At 42.9% G+C, this 20,594-nt stretch overlaps 1 protein-coding gene across 1 annotated transcript in view; it reads right to left on the reverse strand.

Annotated features, from left to right (window-relative positions):
• LOC134909485 (probable cation-transporting ATPase 13A5) overlaps nucleotides 1–20,098 on the reverse strand; it is a 109,233-nt gene extending 89,135 nt beyond the window's left edge. The window contains exons 1-6 of the mRNA XM_063916409.1: nucleotides 20,040–20,098; nucleotides 6,644–6,817; nucleotides 6,358–6,504; nucleotides 6,068–6,138; nucleotides 5,191–5,271; nucleotides 2,569–2,638 (exon numbers count right to left, since the gene is read on the reverse strand). Of these exons, the coding sequence (XP_063772479.1) occupies nucleotides 2,569–2,638; nucleotides 5,191–5,271; nucleotides 6,068–6,138; nucleotides 6,358–6,504; nucleotides 6,644–6,799 (525 nt within the window). The 5' untranslated portion in view covers nucleotides 6,800–6,817; nucleotides 20,040–20,098. The remainder of the gene's footprint in view (nucleotides 1–2,568; nucleotides 2,639–5,190; nucleotides 5,272–6,067; nucleotides 6,139–6,357; nucleotides 6,505–6,643; nucleotides 6,818–20,039) is intronic.
• Nucleotides 20,099–20,594: the final 496 nt, after the last annotated feature.

Raw genomic sequence — 20,594 nt, forward strand, 5'->3', positions numbered from 1 at the left:
AGAGCAAACCATCCTTATCATTTTAATTTATTTTAACTGATTAATCTGTTCAGCCAGCGCTGGTATACATATCTTTTTCTCACTGGAATTATACGGCAGTGCCACTGGAATTATATGACAGTACCACTGGACTTATATGGCAGTACCACTGGACATATATGGCAGTATCACTGGAGTTGATTTATACACCAGTACCGCTAGAATTATACGCTAGTACAACTGGAGTTATACGGTAGGATCACTTGAATTATACGGCAGTGCCACTGGAATTATGCAGCAGTACCACTGGACTTATATGGCAGTACCACTGGACATTTACGGCAGTATCACTGGAGTGGATTTATACACTAGTACCGCTAGAATTATACGCTAGTACAACTGGAGTTGTACGGCAGGATCACTGGAATTATACGGCAGTACCACTGGAATTATACTGCAGTACCACTGGACATACACAGCAGTATCACTGGACTGGATTTATATGCCAGTACCACTGGAATTATACGGCGGTATCACTGGATTTATACGCCAGTACCATTGGAATTATACAGCAGGATCACTGGAATTTTACGGCAGTATCACTGGAATTATACAACAGTACTACTGGAATTATACGGCAGTACCACTGGATTTATACGGCAGTACCACTGTAATGATGCAGGACAACACAGCACCACTGAAATGGACTGGATTTATACAGCAGCACTGGACATATGGCAGCAGAGGACACCAGCACTGTGACTGGACTGATGCAACACAAGACACCACCACTGGATTGATACAGCACCACTGGACTGGACTTATACAGCAACACTGAACATATGGCAGCAGAGGACACAACCACTGTGACTGGACTGATGCAGCACAAGACACTACCACTGAACTGATGCAGGACACTCTCCAATGCCAGAGTGAAAATGGCGGCGACGCGCGGCTCCTTATATGGAATCCAAACCCCATGAGAATCCGACAGCGGATGATGACGTTTTGCCTCATTCTGGTTTCCAAGTCAGGTGGGAAAACCCAAGCCTGACTGGGATTAAGGCTCGGGTAGTGAAGTTCAGGGGGGGGTTCGGTTCTCAGGGAACCGGACCCGCTCATCTCTAGATCTGACTAGATTGCTTAGAAATTATGGTGTGCCCCATAGCGATAGCGATGTGCGGCCCCGCAATGTTGCTATTGCTGGCTAAGATCATTCATGCATGCAGTATAAATCTAGTAAGATCGCCTAGAATGCTTAAAAAAACACTGGTTATCACAGATCGCTCAGCACACATCGCTGTGTGTATAGGGGTGTATAGCGATGTGTGCTGAGCTATCTGTGCCAACTAGGGGGGTCATTCTGACCTGATCACTCACTGCAGTTCTTTGCAGCGCAACGATCAGGTCAGAACTGAGCAGGCACCAGCGATGCAGTGCGCCGATGCATGGCTGACAGCTGACAGCTGTCATTGCCTAGCGATCGCCTCTGCCTGATTGACAGGCAGAGATGGTCGCTGGGCGGGAGGGGGCGGCACGGCAGCATTTGGCCGCCGTTTTGTTGGTGTGCTCCGGCCAATGCAGGCGTGGCCAGACCGTGCGGGGGGCAGGCTGCAGCGACTGCGTGACATCACACACAGCTGCTGTGACCCAGGCAGTGACGAGTAGCTCCCAGCCAGCACGCAAAAGCTGCTCTGGCCGTGAGCTACTCCTGAAATGCAAAAGCATCGCTGCTGTGCGATGCTTTTGGACTTCTGCTACGGGACAGGGACTGACATGCAGGGTGGGCTAGCCCTGTGCTGGGCATCGCCCCGCATGTTTGTGTTCCTGATCATAGCTAAATTTAGCACAGCTACGATCAAGTCGGAATCACCCCCTAGAACACTTAACACACAGACACTAGTCACCCTGTGTGTATGGGGCATTATTTCTCTGGAAAGGATAGGATTTTTTGTTTTGTTTTTTTATAGCAACCTAAACCTAAGTGACTCCTCCTCCAACTAAAATAACATGTATGAATAAAGCTATTGAGAACATGTTTACTGTACAGATGTGCCCACATACATCTATAGACAAAAGACTTAGGTCTATGTATCGTTATGCTTAATCTGTGACTTTATACAAATAACTTTGTGATTACAGTACTGATCTAGTGTGCCTAACACTATAAGTAACTTTGTATCAGGCTATGATAGTACAAATAAGATGCACAATACAGGAAAAAGTACATAAGTAGGGGTATCAGTACCGGATGTAGTTATGTGACCAGCGGTCAGGAGACCGCCGGTCACACAACCTCCCCGACAAGCCCGCCCCCTCACAATCCCGATAGTCGGCATGCTGACCAATAGGGACTATACCCACTCGTGGGTCTCCACGACACCCATAGAGTGGAATAGAACCCGTGGAGTCTATCTATTACTTTCTTCTTACAATATTCTTTGACTTGCTTTTCACATATCATTCACATATCTTCTCTACTAATGCTCTCTCTTTTATGATTGACTGTTTCCCTTCTTTGTTTTCTTCACTTTTATGATATCAGTAACTGACTTTTGCTGATTCAGGTCTTGTACTAGTAATATTTACCTTATAAATGAAGAGTTTCCAAATTGGAGCAATTTCAACTTCGATTGTGTTATATCCACACACTAACTTCCTGAAATAGTTAAGGCAAAATAATTAGTGCTGGCAGTAAATATGGAGCCATATAATCAAGGAAATATAGAGCATACAAATGGGTCCACATTTATCTTGACCTTTAATAGGATTAACTGAGACTGGCCAGTCGGACTTAAGCCCCTGTTGTAATGACTTAATCCCCTGCTGTATTGTTCTCTGTATTGTATTGCAGTTGAGAACAATAGATGAAGGGTTTATGCTATAAAGTCATGTTGTGCCTAGGTGCAGAAAACTTGTCAAGATAACCGTGGACCCATCTGTATCGGCAAAGGGTGCTGTTCATTAGGTCGACATACATTGGGTTGACCACGTTTGGTCGACATACATTGGGTTGACCATGTTTGGTCGACATGCATTAGGTCAACATGATCACTAGGTCGACATGGTTATTAGGTCGACATGTGCTAGGGCGACATGAATTTTGTAACTTTTTTTGGTGTCGTTTCCTTCGAAAAGTGATGGGTAACCCCAGTTAGTGCACCATAACCTCTCGCATGGCGAGTGAGGGCACGGTGCCTCGCTGCACTCTGCACAGACTACTGTTCTCAATTCTAGTCCACGTGGATCGTTAAGTATGAAAAAAGGTCAAAAAATAAAAATTGTGAACAACGCCCTTTTTCCAAGTCGACCTTTTTCCTTATCAACCTAATGACCATGTCGACCTAGTGATCATGTCGACCTAACTCACATCGACCAAACGTGGTCGACCCAATGTATGTTGACCTAACTCATGTCGATCTAATGACCGCCATCCATCTGCAAATATAACATTATATTTATACTAGTTATCAGCCCGTCAAAATGATGGAACAACATAACAGTAACGTCAATGCTGGCGGCTGTGCAGGTTTGAATGGAGCAAGAATTGCTCGATGAGGCGCCATCTAGTTCCCGCTGACGCACAAAACACTTGAATTCCCCTGTATAGGTGAGGACCAGCATTAGGATCAGTGCAAGCTGATGTTCTCTGCCATGTTCTTCATAAGAAGCCCTAAAATTGCTGACTAAAATGTCCTTCAATGAGACTAATGACTGGGAATAAAACTCATTGCATGATAACTTTGTTTCAAATAAATGTATATTAATCTTTTACATTTATGAAACTTTAATGTGTACGAATGGGAATGAGACTCTATAGAAGCAAATTGTTTAGGGGCCTATTTGTAAACCCTCTTCACTGCATTGATCATGATAAAAAAAAATGTTTCCACATTATTATCAACAAATTAAGTATCTCCTGCATTAATGGCAGAATCGGAGTACACTGCTGTCCATAAACAATGATGATGGGGATGTTGAGTTTGAACCATTTATCACGTTCTGGAAACTAGATTGTGACAGCAGGCTCATTCCGATGGAATAAGCTCCTGGAGTGTGAAGACAGATCCATTTAGCTTCGTACTCCTAGTCCTGCTCCTTAGGTTGCACATGCGCAGTGAGGCACTGCTGGTACAACAGTGGCACGGAACTTGGTAGCCTAAACTGTCGCAGCTGCCATAGCATTTTAGGAGTCACTGGGGCAGCCCCAAAATGTGTTTACAAATTGCTATGAATTACAGCAAACTTCTGGCAATTTTAATAATTTTCCCTCCTCACAGTCATTTTCCCATATCCTGGTGGATTATCTCACAGCCCTGGTCAAAAACTGGGGCTGTGTGATGCTATGGAGGGGAGCTGTGAGTGCTGTGAGTAGCAATCGGAAAGATTGCACTTCTTTTTTGTACTCCTAATCACAGCCACCTCCACAGTTATGTCTAAGAGGCAAAGGTAAATGTTCTGCTACTGGGAGTTGACCCTCTCCATCTGATCCCCTGCCTAGACCCCTTGGGCTCCGCCACTCTCAGGTGATGCCAGACCCCCTCTTTTTACCGTGAGTGGAGCAGTGGGAAGGGCAGCATTTTTTTCTTTTCTTGGAAGTGTGACATCTAGCCCAGCCCCACACCAACATGGAGGAGCTGCATCCATCAGTTCCACAAGTAGGAGGCTACAGAGCTGTTGTTACTCCATGTCACTATCATTCAGTGTGAGGCTATTACAGGAAAAATAAGGACACTATGGGATATACTATCCTTCCTCGGTACATCCCACCACACATCGCATCCATACTAATTGCATATGTACTAACATAAGCGATTAGTATCACAAAGTATAGCTCTCCCGCTAAGCTATTCTTTGTGACCAGTGTTGTTTTTTTACCCGGGAGTCCATCTGCGCATGTGAGTCAAGTGGCAGGCACGGGGAGTGCTGGGAGTGATCCAATTATCACTCGTTGCTAGGAATGCGGAAAGAAGCCCATAGTCTTCTATGGGGCAAAGCTGGCGTTACCCTCCACGTTGCAGCACTGACATCAGGGGTTAGAACATTTGGGAAGTGGTAAATACACAGAAAACTGGGTTATTAAGGCATTTTTGCTTTAGTACATCCCGTCCAATCAATGTTCTAGGCACTCTCCAAAAACCTGCAACATTGACAAGAGAGATGGAAATTGGGATTATTATCGTAATAGTATTTTCAAATATTTAAGTTTACTTGATTGCTTGCTCTTCCTTTTTCAGACCAGATGCATAATTTGAATGAATGCTAAAGCAAGAAAGCTCGTCCTCCAAAGTCCTGTAATTACAGAAAGCACAGGAGTAACTACAATCACTGCTGCCCAAGTGAGTGATACCAGAATTATAGAGGATCTTCAAACCATTACTCATTGATTGCTAGTTCATGTGTCAGATTTGTAAATATGTCAGTAAATACTGCAATGTGGCACAGTATCTGCTATCTATGGCCCTCATTCCGAGTTGATCGCTAGCTGCTTTCGGTCGCAGCGCAGCGATTAGGTGAAAAAGCGGCATTTTTGCGCATGCGTACGAGCCGCAGTACGCATGCGCGAAGTAGTTTCACACAAAACTATGCAGTTTTACACAAGGCCGAGCGACGCTTTTCTGTCGCTGTGTTGATCGGTGAGTGATTGACAGGAAGTGGGTGTTTCTGGGTGGTAACTGGCCATTTTCAGGGAGTGTGCTAAAAAACGCAGGCGTGACAGGTAAAAATGCAGGCATGCCAGGGGAAATGGGGGAGTGGCTGGCCGAACGCAGGGCGTGTTTGTGACGTCAAAGCAGGAACTAAACTGAGTGAAGTGATCGCAAGGTAGGAGTAGGTTTCGAGCTGCTCAGAAACTGCATGAAAATTTTTACGAGCAGTTCTGCTAACCTTTCGTTCACACTTCTGCTGAGCTAAGATACACTCCCAGAGGGCGGCGGCTTAGCATTTGCACTGCTGCTAAAAGCAGCTAGCGAGCGATCAACTCGGAATGAGGGCCCATGTCTCTGACAGTATATGATTTAGAAAATTCCTACATACAGAATGATGTCTTTAAATTGATTCCATGGGATGTTAAGTTTTTTACACTCACCCAATGTTTTGAAACTTCTTTTCAGAGTAGTTCCACACATATCGAATTTTCTGCACTCTAATGAATTTAACCTGTTAATATAATGAAAAATAAAAATCATATTTTAAGTGAATGTTCCAAAAGTAGAGTAACATGTTTGTAGAATAATTCTCCAAAAAATGAAAATAAAAGTAGTAGTACATGTGAAAAGTCAAATTGCCAGCAGAAATGTTATCTAGGCTGATTGAGGCAATGCAAAAGAAAGTGACAGGCATAGTTTCAGGGAATACTGTAATTCGTTGAATACATACTTTAAGATCTGGCCTTCTAATAGCTTTATTTAAAACAGAGTTTTTATCAGAGATGGCAGAACATTCCGACCCATTCAGAAGTGAATCTTTAAAGGCATTCAGAATAACCCGGCGCACTTTCTTTCTGGTGTATTTTTTTCTTTCATCCTAGACAACAGGATACAGTAGATCATCACTAATATCATACTAACAATAATAATAATAACAAAAATGCATATACTATAACTTATATAATTTGCTTATAATAAATGCATACTGTGAACAGGAAGCAACATTAACTACTCACAGTTGATCTTAGCAAAATGACATTGGCTTTTTCCAAAGAAGATGGGACACAGTTTGCCCACACACTCCATTCTGGCTTCCAATAGAACAGCAGCAGAAGAATCCCACCTGATATAAAGTAACCAATCACACACAGGATAATCCATGGAACGCTCATTCTGTAGCCAAAGATTTCCTATTGACAAAACACAGTTAAAACTGTAACCAATATCTATAGCAATATAGCAAAAATGTTATTCTTACAGATGGTGTGTGTATATATAAGAATTGTGATGCACAGAAAAGTAATTAGAGATGTGCACCTGGACATTTTTCGTGTTTTGGTTTTGGGTTTTGTTTTCGTGTTTTGGTTTTGGATTTTGGTTTTGGTTCTAATTTTTGTTAAAAAAAATAATTAAAACAGCTAAAATCACAGAATTTGGGGGTGTTTTTGTTCCTACAGTCTATTTTGAACACCTCACAATATTGTTTGCATCCAGTTTAGGCCCAACAGTTGCACTGAGGTAGCTGGATGACTAAGCTAAGTGACAGAAGTGGGTGGCACAAACACCTGGCACATCTAGGAGTGGCACTGCAGTGGCAGACAGGATGGCAGTTTTATAAACTATGCCCAAAAAATGCACCAAAGAGCACATAACGCAAAGAAATAAGGTGCAAGATGGAATTGTCTCCCCCCACCCTTTTGTTGTATATATTAAACATGACATGCACAGTTTAACAGACCAATCATTTTAGCGTCAGGGATTGTCACTTCTGGTTGAAATGATTGGTTTGTTTGGGCCCCCACAAAACAATTTTTTAGAAGGACTTCCTAAGGTTAAGAATTACTCTGAGGATGTTGATGATGAGGTGTTAATTTCATTACTATTTTGTACAATACATTTCATGTCTTTGCCGCAAATGACGTAACATGAAGGCTGTGCCTAGATGGTTAATGTTCCTACCTCTACGAAATTTGGCCTCATAAATGGAGCAGGTGCTTTCATAAACATTGTCAGGATTGGAGTAAAAATAATTTCACACCCAAGAGGTGGCTTTTTTGGTTTTATGCGCAGGCATCACCATGGCTTTCTTTTTATCACGGTCAACAACTGCAGCCACTGGTGACTGACTTACACAAACAACATCATAATCAATATCCTCACTGTCAAATAGTACACACATATCCCCCTCATCATGTCCCATGTCCACACACAAATCCTCAATTTGTATTATGTCCTCCTCAGCAGATTCATTACCATCTTTACTTGTACTGCTCCCTACATGTTTAGATGGTTCAGAAGTGGTGGAAGGAAGTGAAAGAGGCTTCTCTATGAGGACAGTGTGAGAAATGTCAGCTGACACGGACACCCTAAACATTCCTCAAGAATGTCTGATGGTTCTGATTATGAATGCACAGTTTGTCTTACTACCTCTGCAGCTAACTTTCCTTTTGATTTTTTTTTCTTTACCACTCTAAAATTAAATGCTTTTGCATACCCTAGCCTAAGCCCTCTATGCCCCTGGGCATCTGCTTTAGCAGATTACGTTGATGGACTAGCAATGTCAATGTCATGACTAGTGGCAGCAGCTTCAGCACTAGTAGTATCCCCCATTTCTATCAACACAAAGTGGGGATGACCTTTTCTGAAAGCATCGTACAAATTAGTCACAAATGTACTGTATATAATAGTTACATACTGTGGTTGACTTCCCCGACAGTGTCGCACAAATTAGTCAAAGAAATGTATACAGTATAATAATAATTGCACACTGCGGTTGACTTCACAGACAGCATTGCACAAATGAGTCAGAAATGTATATAATAATAATAATTACACACTGGTTGACTTCCCCGACAGCGTCACACAAATGAGTCAGAAATGTATATTATAATAATAATAATAATAATAATAATAATAATAATTACACACTGCAGTTGACTACACCGACAGCATCACACAATACATGTATGAGTAGGAAATAATATACTGCGGTCTGACCAGCAGTGTCAAAGTACTGTACTTATGAAAATAAAATAAAAATTGTATAGTACACTGGGGTACAGCACAAATAAAAAATATATATACTGTATATATATTTTATCATTATAATTTTTTACTTTTTGTTTTTAGCTTTTATTATTTTAATCTTTTAGACTGTAAGCCACAAGAGCAGGGCCTCGTCATGTGCCTTTCCTTTTCGTACTTACACTATCTTATACTCCATACTCCCTTTGATGGCACCTAACTCCTGGTTTTCCATACCTGTCCTATATTGTCTTGAACGGTAAGTGCTGTTTTCTTGTTTGCTAAGTTGATTTTGTACTGTGTAATGGGCGCTGCGGATCCCTTGTGGCGCCATATAAATAAGGGATAATAATAATAATAATAATAATAATAATAATGATAATAATAATGATAATTTTACACTGGGGCAGAGCCCCTGGATGGATGGACAGATCACCCCTTTCAGATATAGCAGGCAGACCACCCATTTTTCAGTTACAGCTGACCGAGACAGCACCCCTTTCAAATACAGCAGACAGAGAGCACCCCTTTTTTCAGATACTGCAGACAGAGAGCACCTCTTTTTTAGATACAGCTGCCAGAGAGAGCACCCCTTTCAAATACAGCAGACAGAGAGCACCCCCCCTTGTTGCGCCATCTAAATAAGGTATAATAATAATAATAATAATAATAATTTTACACTGGCGCAGAGCCCCAGGATGGATGGACAGATCACCCATTTCAGATATAGCAGGCAGAGCACCCCTTTTTCAGATACAGGCAGAGTGAAAGCACCCCTTTCTGATACAGCAGATAGAGCCAGCACCTCTTTTAAATACATTACACAGAGAACTCCTTTTTAAGATACAACACCCCCACCCACGCTATGCCACACAGTACTGAGATGGACACATCCGTCCAGTACACTTTCCAATGTCAGAGTGAAGATGGCACCAATGCACAGGGACCTACTGTATATAGAATCCAAAACCCATGAGAATCCGACAGCGGGATAATGGCGTTTTGCCTCAATGACGTCATTGAGACTGATGGGAAAACCCGAGCCGGTCTCAGATCCCGGCTCGAATCGCAAAGTTTGGGTGGGTTCTGTTACCAAACCCGCTCATCTCTAAACATAATTACCTATTCTAATTGATTATTCAAGGTAACGGTACTGTAACATGACTCTCCTCACTAAATGAAGTTATAGGCCTATCTCCACATTTATACATGGTGATTCTGGCTGATATCAGTTATTAATATACCAGTGTACTAGTGCCATCTTTTCATATAGGCTAAATGGGCAGTTGTCTAAGGGCCCCAGGAGTATAAAGGGATTAGGTTGATAGCGGAAGGTCCCCTTTTTCCAGGGGTACAAGATATCTGGAGTCAAGCAAGCGGTCCTCCCACCAGAAAATGATGACTATTAAGCCCACTCCACTATCCACCCCTCCCCTGTGTATTAAACACCCCCTACCACCCTGGAAGTCATGTACCTGGGGCCCTTCATTCAGCCCAATGCTCCCTTTTACAGTTTAGTGTTCTCCCTCCCGCCCCATCTCCCACGATCTGTGGAGTAAAGGAGTAATTAGCAGAAATTACTGCTCCATGTCCTACATGCTAAGAGGAAGATAGAACAACTCTGCCGCCCGCGGGACATCAAAGCTGCCACTGATAGCACCCCCCACCCCTACCGCTGGAGGAAGGGTAGGTGCATAACTTTGCCCAGGGGCCTACACTGCTGTTAAGACTGCCTTGTAGTATACACTGACACAGGAGTAAAGGTTAAATCCTGGAGAGCCTTAGTGCCTGAAGGCCCCTACCCCTCCTCTAATGTCAGGGTCCAGACTATGCACTGATATTATAGATTCTTAATCTATTAGAAGATCAGTTACCTGGAGCAGGTACATGGATACATTATCTTCCCATGTGCACCCACCTGAAGCTAATAAATGATCTTTAAAATGTATTAGGAGGCTAGCTTGGATCAACAATCCCCCCCCCCCCACATGCAATTCACGCATTGACCAGTGCATGTGTAGAAGGACTCCTGAGTGATAAACCCTGAATTCTTTTGATACATCCCGCCCATTGCAATAAGTTTAAACAACAAGGATTTTGTTTTATTTTGCAGGAACTCTTCTCTCCTAGTGTTCTCAGCAGAAAAAGCTAATTATTTCCTGATACTTTACATTGGAATTCATCCATTGAACAACTATATTATAGGTAAGTAAACAGTTATGTAATTACATCAATCTTATAGGGAAAACAGTATGAAAATCCGATACATTAATAAATAGAAGGGTGGTTCAGTAAGTAAGGTACAGATGTGTCCTCATCCCTCATTTATTTTGCAACTGTGCGCATGAATCACGGGTGCGATTATTTGTACCTGTGTACAACTCAGCCACAGGAGCAGGTGCACATGCGATCTTAAGGATCGTGGGTGTCTATGCAGTGCCTGTGAGCATTCTAAGGCACACTAGTCACAGCAAAGAAGACACATTTGCCGCTGCTGTCAGCAGAATTGAGCTTAGATTCATCTGTAGTAAGACATCTCACGTGTGCTATGTTCTCTATTTCATTCAAATTTGCCACCAGGCCAGAGCAGGTAGACCACTGCTTTCCCTCATAGATATCAGTCATACTGTCCCAACATCAGGTGTAAACTGGCGGGGCTGACAGAAACATGGTCAAACTTTGAAGTGCATATTGTAATTAGATTTCTGCATCTAAAGGGCACATCAGAAGCTGAAATTCCTCACCAACTTGTTGAGGTGTACAGTAATAATCAGGGGCGATTTAAGAGAGGATGGGGCCTGTGTGCACACTCTGTGTGGGCCCCTTCTTCTCTGCAGTGCAGTAGACTTTGCGCATATGCAGTTCTCTGGAAACATTACACCCACCAGGTTCCCAGCGACTAAGCTATATTGTACATATGCAGGTCTCCAGAAACATGGTGCCTGCCATGTTCCCAGCAACAAATCTTTACTGCAGATGCCCTTATCACCTGGAAAATGGCCAGGTTGGCTTGCTTGGGGCAAGGTAAATCCCAGCTGGGCACCCTGCTTTGGAGCTCCATCAACTACCATTGGAGGATGGGGCCCATACAGGGGTGGGCTGGTCCCTATATTACTGCCAAACTACATGGGTCATCACTTTTCTGTGACAGTTGCTACTATGTACCTGTAACACTAAGGAAGGTGCAGGAAACTCCTTCCTCAGTGCTGTTTGCATAACCATGCTCCTATTGGCTGAATGATACACAGTCACTCAGCCATTCAGGGCACAGACATGCTTCCATCCTTTACTGGAGGATGCTGGCCAGGAGAGACATGGAGCTGCTACTCCTCTGCATCTGAGTGGGTGATGTCTGCGGAGATTCACACTGTGTACTGGAATAGCTTCAACAAGTGGTGAATGCAATGTCCTGTAGCCTTTAGATGTAATGTCCTGCAGTCATACTTGTGTGTGTGCAATGTTCAACAGCCCTTCTGATGTGAATGCAATTTCCTGCATCTCTGGGAGTAATGTCCTGCAGTCACAAAATGCAATGTCTTGCTGACCTGAGAGAAATGTCCTGCAGCTATACTGATGTGATTGCAAGGTTCTGCAGCTATACTTGTGTGAGTGCAATGCCCTGCACCTATGATTGGGTTAGTGCAATGTCCTGCAGCTATACTAGTGTCAGACTTTGATATGTCCTGCAGACCTAGGAGTAATGTCCTGCAACTATACTGATGTGAGTACAATGTCCTGCAGCCCTGGAAATAGTGTCACCACTGGCAAGTGGGGAACTCTAATTTTGAGGGCTTGCCCCAATGCCCCACCCATGGCCATATCTATCACACAGTGGAAAGACTGGGAGGTGTATTGAATTCACTGCTATGCTTAGCAGATCAGCAGTGCACAGGTGTCACACTGTGTCACTCAACAATAAACAGGTGTTTGGAGTTAGTGAAGATGGCTAAAAGGCACCTTTTGCTTTACAAATTACTAGACATGCCCTGATTGTGATGTAGCAATGCCTCCACACCCTACACCTGATCTGCAAGGTTAACTGGTATGAAACTGGGACTTGGAGTCCATGAAGAGGGAATTCATCAGGGCACGAGGTGTGTAAAAAACCTTGCAGATCTCACACCCAATTTTTAAATACTTCTGACTCGAGTAATATAAAAAAAGATGATACTCACCCATCCGGTGAGCTCTGGTGGTCTTAGAGGCTCCTGGTGGTCTCCCCCTCATCTTTATATACTGGGGCAACTGGGAGGTTCTGGGGCTGCTGGGAGGGGAGGTGGCTGCTGTGAGATGTAGTTCTCCCAGCTGCTGCCTCCGGAGTGGTCACACATACACAAGGGCTCTCACACACACACACACACACACACACACACACAACACCCACATACTCACCGCTGCTGCAGGAGTCTTGACATTGGAGGAGAAGTCACCGCTTCAGAAAGTGAGTAATTACTGACTAATTAAGCTAATTGGAAACTTTCAATTGCTTAATCAGTCCTCAGGGTGCCGCTGGGGTGCCAGAGCAAGTCCCGGTAATTTTTCCTAAAAATAACAATTTTAGGAAAAATCAGACTTTCTCTGGGGGTGCGAGAAAAAAGACTCAGTCAATTGTATGGAGATCACTGCTTCTCTTTTTTCAGTCCTTTAATTGAGTAGCAAAAACCTGTGGTAATTTGTTTTTATTTTTTTTATTTCCCATCTGAAATTGAATTTTCCTCAATAAGTCTAAAGGATGCGATCCACAGTGAAATGCAAAGAAGACAAGAGCTCGGGAGTAAGAGGAATCTATTCTATGCCAAAGTATCAAACAAGTCAAGACAAAAATTCAAGAATCAGCAGGTTGCAGCAGGTAATCTCAGCTTAGTGAAAACATTTAAACTAATCAAAATTAGATTAAAGTGAAATTGTTAGTAAGGTTTTCTTTGAAAAAAAAAAAAAAATCATGCATGAAGTTCATCCTTTCATACATTCTATTTATGTCATACCAGAAGAAAGAAAAAGTACTTTGTCCTGTGGCTCACAGGAGGAGAATAATACCCCCCACCCCATCCCCGAAAATGACAATCATATATATTTTTAGGATCAATCACACCTGAATAGTCCTTTATTTATTATTGCTACATATAAAATTTCATTTAAGAAGGACAGCCCCATTTTAAATCTAATTAGTGATTTCCCCTCAACACCTCATGTAATAAGACAGAGGTTCCCAAACTGTGTGCCGTGGCTCCCTGGGGTGCCTCGGGACACTTGCAGGGGTGCCCTGGGTTGGTGGTCCAGGACCAATTCAAATTATTCATGATCAATATAATAGGCAAAACCAGTGCTGGTGGCTGCCAATCATAAATATGTGGCCAAACAGAAGCAAATCTTGTCCCTCACCACACAACTGACCCTAAGGATGACATATAAACGCGATCTACTTAATGTAATATTTCTTTCTAAATTTCTCAATAAGAAATTTTTGGCCTAGGGGTGCCGTGAAAAAAAATCTGATATTCTAGGGTGCTGTGATTCAAACAAAGTTTGGAAACCACTGTAATAAGAGATTCCAAAGCATAGCACATTCTCTATAGTAAGAAAAAATACCATCCTCTGCTAATGTTAAAACCTTACACAATCCATGACCCCTTGTTTCCTGTATAGACCTCATTAACCGTATCTTTCACTAGATAGATAGATAGATAGATAGATAGATAGATAGATAGATAGATAGATAGATAGATAGATATTAACTAGGTCACGTTTAAGGCACTTACCTTAATAATGTAACCTTTATATTTTCTTTAGTAGTAAGGTCTTTCACCTCTGACCCCCTTTGACCTCTGTCTGTCTTGCAGTAAGATTCCCAAATTGAACTACATGCTCAAGATGCAACATGATCAATAAATGGCAATACTATGCTTGGTTGACGTGTATTTTTTCTACGTTATATACATCCCAGGATTTATTCATTTTTGCCATATATTAAAATAAAGTCAGCCACATATATTGTGGTATCTATTTATATTAAATAAAAAAAAATATATTTCAGCTAGAATAAAATGTATTAAAAGAATATGAATAGCATTTGGATGAAATGAGGTGCTTTTAAGACAAGCAAGTTTCCAATTAAATTATGATATATATTTATTTTTTTGAAAGCCTTTATAAGACAAATCAGGGTTGTAGTTAGAATCGGAAAAAAAGTACCCTAGGGTATTCGGGCGCTATGAGGCGAGGTGCTTGGCTAAGCAGCAGCCAATTTTTAGGGAAGTCACTCCCTGTGTGATACCAATAGAGAAGGAAAATGAGGCTGCGCTGTTAGAGGAAAGAACAGTACCATTCACTATGTGTATAACTTTTAAAAACAATTTATTAAAACAGTAATAACTCTTTAAAATAGCAATATTATGTGCAAGATAAGCCAATTATAAGCAGGAAATGATTTAGCCAATTATATTGGATGGATAAAGTTTACCCCTGGAGACGATTCAGGACTGATGTTTTGTGTTCTCTAGGATCCGTTCCACATTTTGTCCATAGATATTATGTCCAGTAAATTCCACTGTAGAGAGTCCCTTTCAGATGGTATTGTAGAGAGTCCAAATTAGAATTCCATATGCCGCTAGAGGGTTGGTGCAAATCCCATGTATGGTGGGTACCTCATGCGTTGCGGAGATAGGATGGTGCCTCTCTAGGACTCCACTGGATGTCTGGTACGTGATATGGGCTGGTTCGGGTCCGGTTCAAGATTGTCCTGTTCCAAGTGTAAATGCCTTCCAAGGGTAAATGCCTGACGCGTTTCGCTGCATAAACCTTGCAGCTTTTTCAAAGGTAAAAGCTGCAAGGTTTATGCAGCGAAACGCGTCAGACATTTACCCTTGGAAGGCATTTACACTTGGAACAGGACAATCTTGAACCGGACCCGAACCAGCCCATATCACGTACCAGACATCCAGTGGAGTCCTAGAGAGGCACCATCCTATCTTCGCAACGCATGAGGTACCCACCATACATGGGATTTGCACCAACCCTCTAGCGGCATATGGAATTCTAATTTGGACTCTCTACAATACCATCTGAAAGGGACTCTCTACAGTGGAATTTACTGGACATAATATCTATGGACAAAATGTGGAACGGATCCTAGAGAACACAAAACATCAGTCCTGAATCGTCTCCAGGGGTAAACTTTATCCATCCAATATAATTGGCTAAATCATTTCCTGCTTATAATTGGCTTATCTTGCACATAATATTGCTATTTTAAAGAGTTATTACTGTTTTAATAAATTGTTTTTAAAAGTTATACACATAGTGAATGGTACTGTTCTTTCCTCTAACAGCGCAGCCTCATTTTCCTTCTCTATTGTAGTTAGAATCAAATATATTGAAATTTGCGTGGTAAAATGGCCCTGCCCAGAAGAGCTTATACTGTAATTTAAGACAAGTGGGAAACACTGATACATAAGGTAGCTGAGTAACAATGGAGGCTACTGGTGGTAAAACAGTGTGGGATATTTTAAAGCAGCAGCATACACATCTGCCAATAATAAAGTAGCTACTGTAGGCTCTCTTTTCTGTGCATTTACCAGCAGTGTGAGACAGTTGGCATGACAGTTACCTGCTGGCTGTATTTCACATTTATCTTAAATGAACCTCCCATGGTTTTAGAGAAGATTGTCACTTGTATTGCACATGTACTGCAGTGGTTATTACTGTGCTTGTAGCAGTTGTATGTAACATACAGTAGTGATTTTCTTTAACATGCACAAAGCTGCAAACAATGGGCCTAATTCATCACGAGTTGTAGTTGTCCAGACCGAGGCCCCCGAACGACGTGTCAATGCCTACAAACACTGCGTCAATGCCCAGTTTCTACCCGTCACCGGGACTTGGACTGCAATTGCATGCGCAGAAGAGCTGAAATTGCCGAATATCAACGACGCGCATGCGCAATGTGTCCACCGTGCATGCGCATTTCCAACCAGTTTGAACCGCTGCGTGCGAGCGGGTCGGAATGACCCCCATTGTATTGAAGTTTGGGAAAGTGATTCTGGAACTACACTTTAGACGAAACAACACAGATTTTTATTTAATAGTCAGAATGGCTGCTATTAAAAAATATGGTTATCCAACACTCTATGGCCCTCATTCCGAGGTGATCGCTAGCTGCTTTCATTCGCATCGTAGTGATCAGGCTAAAAAACGGCACTTATGCGCATGCGTATGGTGCGCAATGCGCATGCGTATGGTGCGCAATGCGCACGCGTGACATACTTTCACAAAAGCTGATGTAGTTTCACACAAGGTCTAGCAACGCTTTTCAGTCGCACTGCTGACCGCAGAGTGATTGACAGGAAGAGGGCGTTTCTGGGTGGTAACAGACCTTTTTCGGGGAGTGTGTGTTAAAACGCAGGCGTGTCAGATACAAACGCGGGTGTGCCTGGAAAAACGCAGGCGTGGTTGGGTGAACGCAGGGCGTGTTTGTGACGTCAAAACAGGAACTAAACAGTCTGAAGTGATCGCAAGCTAGGAGTAAGTCTCGAGCTGCTCAGAAACTGCACAATCTTTTTTTGTAGCAGCGCTGCAATCCTTTCTTTCGCACTTCTGCTAAGCTAAGATACACTCCCAGAGGGCGGCGGCTTAGCATTTGCACTGCTGCTAAAAGCAGCTAGCGAGCGAACAACTCGGAATAAGGGCCAATGCTTTATATTATAAAGCACAAGCCAGTAATAGTTTATTTACAGCAGCACGTATACAGTACGTACAGCTGTGGTTTAGGTGGTATTTTCAAAGCCTGTTTAGAAAAGCTGTACCTGTTTTCTGAATAGGTCTAGGGTTAGATAAACTGCATGTGAAGAATGCTGCATGGAATATCTCAAAAGACATTATTGAGCATAACACAACTGCTGCTATGAATAAATTGTACAAGACACATCAAGAGGGTTCAGATGTAATATATATATATAAACGAAAGCACAACATAGCATTTCCTCCTTGGTAAATTACACTTTTAAATGAAAACCAGAGACGTTGCAACTTAAATAAAAAAAGTGACACAGCGGGTTGGTGATATTATTTAAAGATGTCTTTTATACACACTGACTCTGTTGAATGCACAACATAAAAGCAGGATCTTTTTGACGTACCCCAAGGCAAACCAGCATACGCATCGCGGGCGACGCACTGTAGCATGGTGTACATGCCTATGCCGCTATGCGTGCTCTTGTTTTACCATGCACTGCTATGGGGGAGTCGGCGGCTGCAGCATTCTACAGAAGGGAATGCTGTACTGCAATGCATATGAACTGTGGCAGCAATGGGACACAATGCTATATACAGCAACAACGAGTAAGGACACATATGTAGAAAAAAGTTTACACATCAAAGTTCATCGTTTAGTGGTATTATCCAGACAGTGCCGCTTGAAGTTATAGAATGGCCAGTGGTGACACCACTACAATTTGAACAACATGTTACTGTACTTTACATTTCACAATCTAACAACCTTTATGCCTATCGAGAATACACTGAAACTATGCTAAATTATAGCATGTATACTTCATCCACAAAGCGCACCACAAACTTATGTTACAAAAATGTCGCTGGTGAACATAAAAACTGGGCTCTGGATGGTGCAAATACAGGATTTATGAAATGACCTTTCTCACCAACAAAAACTCATTTTACTGTAAGTTCTATTGATTAGAAGATTAAAATCACTAGAAACAAAGGCATTTCAGCTTGCAGCCTCTTGAGGTGGTAAGCTTAAATAAATTAAAATTGTCTTGTTTAAGAGTCCAAACAGCACTTTTTGCATTGCGCCAACTAGTTTAGTGAGGTTTAGCTGCTTTATGCAGCTAAACCTGGTCTAATAAACCATGATAAGCGCGATAATTAAAGGGTACCCAAAACAATTGAATTGCAACATTGGGTGCTCCTTAATTATCGCATCTAAAATAAACAGAATTCTGCCAATTCTTTTTAAATATCTGCTGAGATGGATGCATTTAAAATTCAGATAATCGCAGCATCCCTGTTTGATGAATAATACTTATATAAAGACTGCAATTAAAAAAACTCTCTTATGTGTTAGAATGATAGGGAATTTAGACAGTAAATTCAAATGTAACAAGGGCAGATGTAAATTATAACAAAAATAATCTCTGCACAATATGAATTACAGTATAGTACATTTTATTTATAATGGCGCACTACAAGTGGTCTGCTGTGCCATATAGAAGGTCTGATTCATGCTTGGGGGGAGATTCAAATGTTTGAAAAGTCGGTTGGGTGTCTGTTTCTCCCTGTCTATTAGATAGGAAAAAACAGACACCCAACTGACTTTTTAAACATTTGAATCTCCCCCTTGGAAGGAATTGCACAGCTGCATTAACATTCCAAAGCAGAATGTGACATCTATAGGAGGAAGCCTCCTGTTAGCATTTGCGATATCCATGTACTGTATCTGAGGATGCAGCCTCGGATCACCATAGCAACCATCGGTTGTGATTCACTATACTTTTAGACAGGGCCGGTGCTAGGGTGTTCGGCGCCCCCCTGCAAACTATAAATTTGCGCCCTCCAATATTCCTTTAGCGCGCGCCGGGAAAAGGGTTGTGGTCTCACAAGTAAGGGGCATGGCCACACAGTAGTACCCCCATTTAAACTTATGCCACAATGTAGTACAATCTTATTAATCTTATACGTAATGCCCCACCCGTAGTAGTAGCGTCCTTATATGTAATGCACCCCAGTAATAGTAGCATCCTTATACAAAATGCCACCCAGTAGTAGTAGCGTCCTTATACGTAGTGCACCCCCAGTAGTAGTAGCGTTCTTATACGTAATGCCCCCAGTAGTAGTAGCGACCTTATACGTAATGCCCCCCACAGTAGTAGTAGCGTCCTTATACGTAGTGCACCCCCAGTAGTAGTAGCGTCCTTATACGTAATGCCCCCCACAGTAGTAGCGTCCTTATACGTAATGCCCCCCAGTAGTAGTAGCGTTCTTATACGTAATGCCCCCCACAGTAGTAGTAGTGTCCTTATACGTAATGCCCCCCAATAGTAGTAGCGTTCTTATACGTAATGCCCCCCACAGTAGTAGTAGCGTCCTTATACGTAATGCCCCGCCAGTAGTAGTAGCGTCCTTATACGTAGTGCACCCCTGTAGTAATAGCGTCCTTATATGTAATGCCCCTCCCAGTAGTAGTAGCGTTCTTACATGTAATGCCCCCCCAGTAGTAGCGTCCATAAAGCGCGCGCACAGACATACCTCACACACACACACACACACACACACACACACACACACACACACACACACTTCACACATATATACACCCACCATATACACACACGTCACATACACACTTCAAGTTCTCTCTCACCCTCCACTTACCTAAGCCAGTCTCCCTCTGTACAGCAGCCTGGTCCGTGTAGCTCCGCCCACTTCCGGCCCGTGTAGCTCCGCCCCCTTGTGTCCCGTACTCGGCGCTGTCACAGGGGAGGGGAGGGGAAGGGAGGGAGGAAGCTTTTCATGCTGCAGGTGCCCGCTGCCAGTGCCTGTCATACAGTGACAGACACAGCACTGGCAGCAGCAGCAGCAGCAGTGGGGACAGGACGGCGCAGCAGGGAAGGAATGCAGAGCAGGGGGAGCGCCTCTCCGTCCCAGCGCCTCCCTGCACTGCATCCCTTCGCTGAGCGGGTAGCGCCGGGCCTGCTTTTAGACACCGGACAGCCTGTATAAGCTGGAGCTTACAGGCTGGCTGTAGGATTCGACTACCCGGGTCCATGAAGTCTGCATCCGACCACGCAGATCCTGGACCCATTCTGCCTTCAAAACGGGGGCGACGCGCGACCATTGGGATTGCATACAAATATGAATCAGGCTCAAGGCCCATACACACTTGACGACGTTGCTCTATGTTTCACCTCCCGGGCAGGGAGGTCGGCC

The sequence above is a fragment of the Pseudophryne corroboree genome, chromosome 4, assembly GCF_028390025.1.
Source record: "Pseudophryne corroboree isolate aPseCor3 chromosome 4, aPseCor3.hap2, whole genome shotgun sequence".
In the NCBI taxonomy this organism is placed as follows: Eukaryota; Metazoa; Chordata; class Amphibia; order Anura; family Myobatrachidae; genus Pseudophryne; species Pseudophryne corroboree.